At 53.9% G+C, this 916-nt stretch overlaps 1 protein-coding gene across 1 annotated transcript; it reads left to right on the forward strand.

Annotated features, from left to right (window-relative positions):
* Window positions 1-187: 187 nt before the first annotated feature.
* On the forward strand, window positions 188-727 carry PPTG_20169 (hypothetical protein; the record flags this gene model as incomplete). Its single annotated transcript, XM_008919012.1, has 1 exon — window positions 188-727. One exon carries the CDS (start codon window positions 188-190, stop codon window positions 725-727), a length of 540 nt encoding a protein of 179 aa, XP_008917260.1.
* Window positions 728-916: the final 189 nt, after the last annotated feature.

A 916-nucleotide genomic window follows, 5' to 3' on the forward strand; every position in this document is an offset into this window, starting at 1 on the left:
GTGCAGCTCGGACGACGGCAGCGGACGCAGCGCCCTCTTGGGCGGCATAAAGTCTAGCTCAATCCACCATCACTCGATCTCTTGTGATGCAACAAAGTCGCAGTTTTTCTGGCCGCCAGTAAAAATCCTCAAAGGATTCTCATTTCTCAATTGGACTCGGAAAGGATAAGGCAAATTTTCAAGAACGATGGCCACGAAAGACAGGAAGGTGAAACTGGTGTCAATGGACGGTGAAGCCTTCGAGGTGGAAGCCAAGGTGGCGGCCATGAGCAAATTGGTGCAAACACTGGTGGACGACGAGCAGGAAGGCGAAGAGGTGCAGGAAACCCCGCTGCCCAACGTCAAGTCTCACGTTCTGGCCAAGGTGGTGGAGTTTTGTCAGCACCACAAAGACACACCAATGGCCGAGATCCAGAAGCCACTCAAGAGCAACGTTCTGAGTGAGTCAGTAGACGGGTGGGATGCCAAGTTGTTGCTGGAGCTGTTGCTGCTGGCTGAGCATCTGCAAGTGAGACGATCCGGATGCCACGACTTGAGGCAGATTGGGCGCTTTACTGCGTTGGAACTGGCGCTGCTGTTCTTGTTGATGACGCTGGAGCTCCATTCGTTGTTGCTCCTGCTGTCGTCGTTGCTGCTCTTGACGTTGCTTCTCCTTACGCTGCTGTTCAAGTTCCAGCCGTTGTTGTTCCAGCCTTTGTTGCTCTTGGCGCTGCTTTTCCTGTTCTAGCCGTTGCTGTTCTAGCCGCTGCTGTTCCAGACGCTGTTGTTCAAGACGTTGCTGTTCCAAGCGCTTTTGTTGCTCGAGACGTTTCTGCTGCTCCAGCCGTTGTTGCTCTAAGCGCCGCTGTTCCTCAACGCGACGTTGCTCCTCTAAGCGACGCTGCTCTTCAATGCGTTGTTGTTCGATGCGCTGCTG

The sequence above is a fragment of the Phytophthora parasitica genome (assembly GCF_000247585.1).
Source record: "Phytophthora parasitica INRA-310 unplaced genomic scaffold supercont2.431, whole genome shotgun sequence".
Classification (NCBI taxonomy): domain Eukaryota; phylum Oomycota; class Peronosporomycetes; order Peronosporales; family Peronosporaceae; genus Phytophthora; species Phytophthora nicotianae.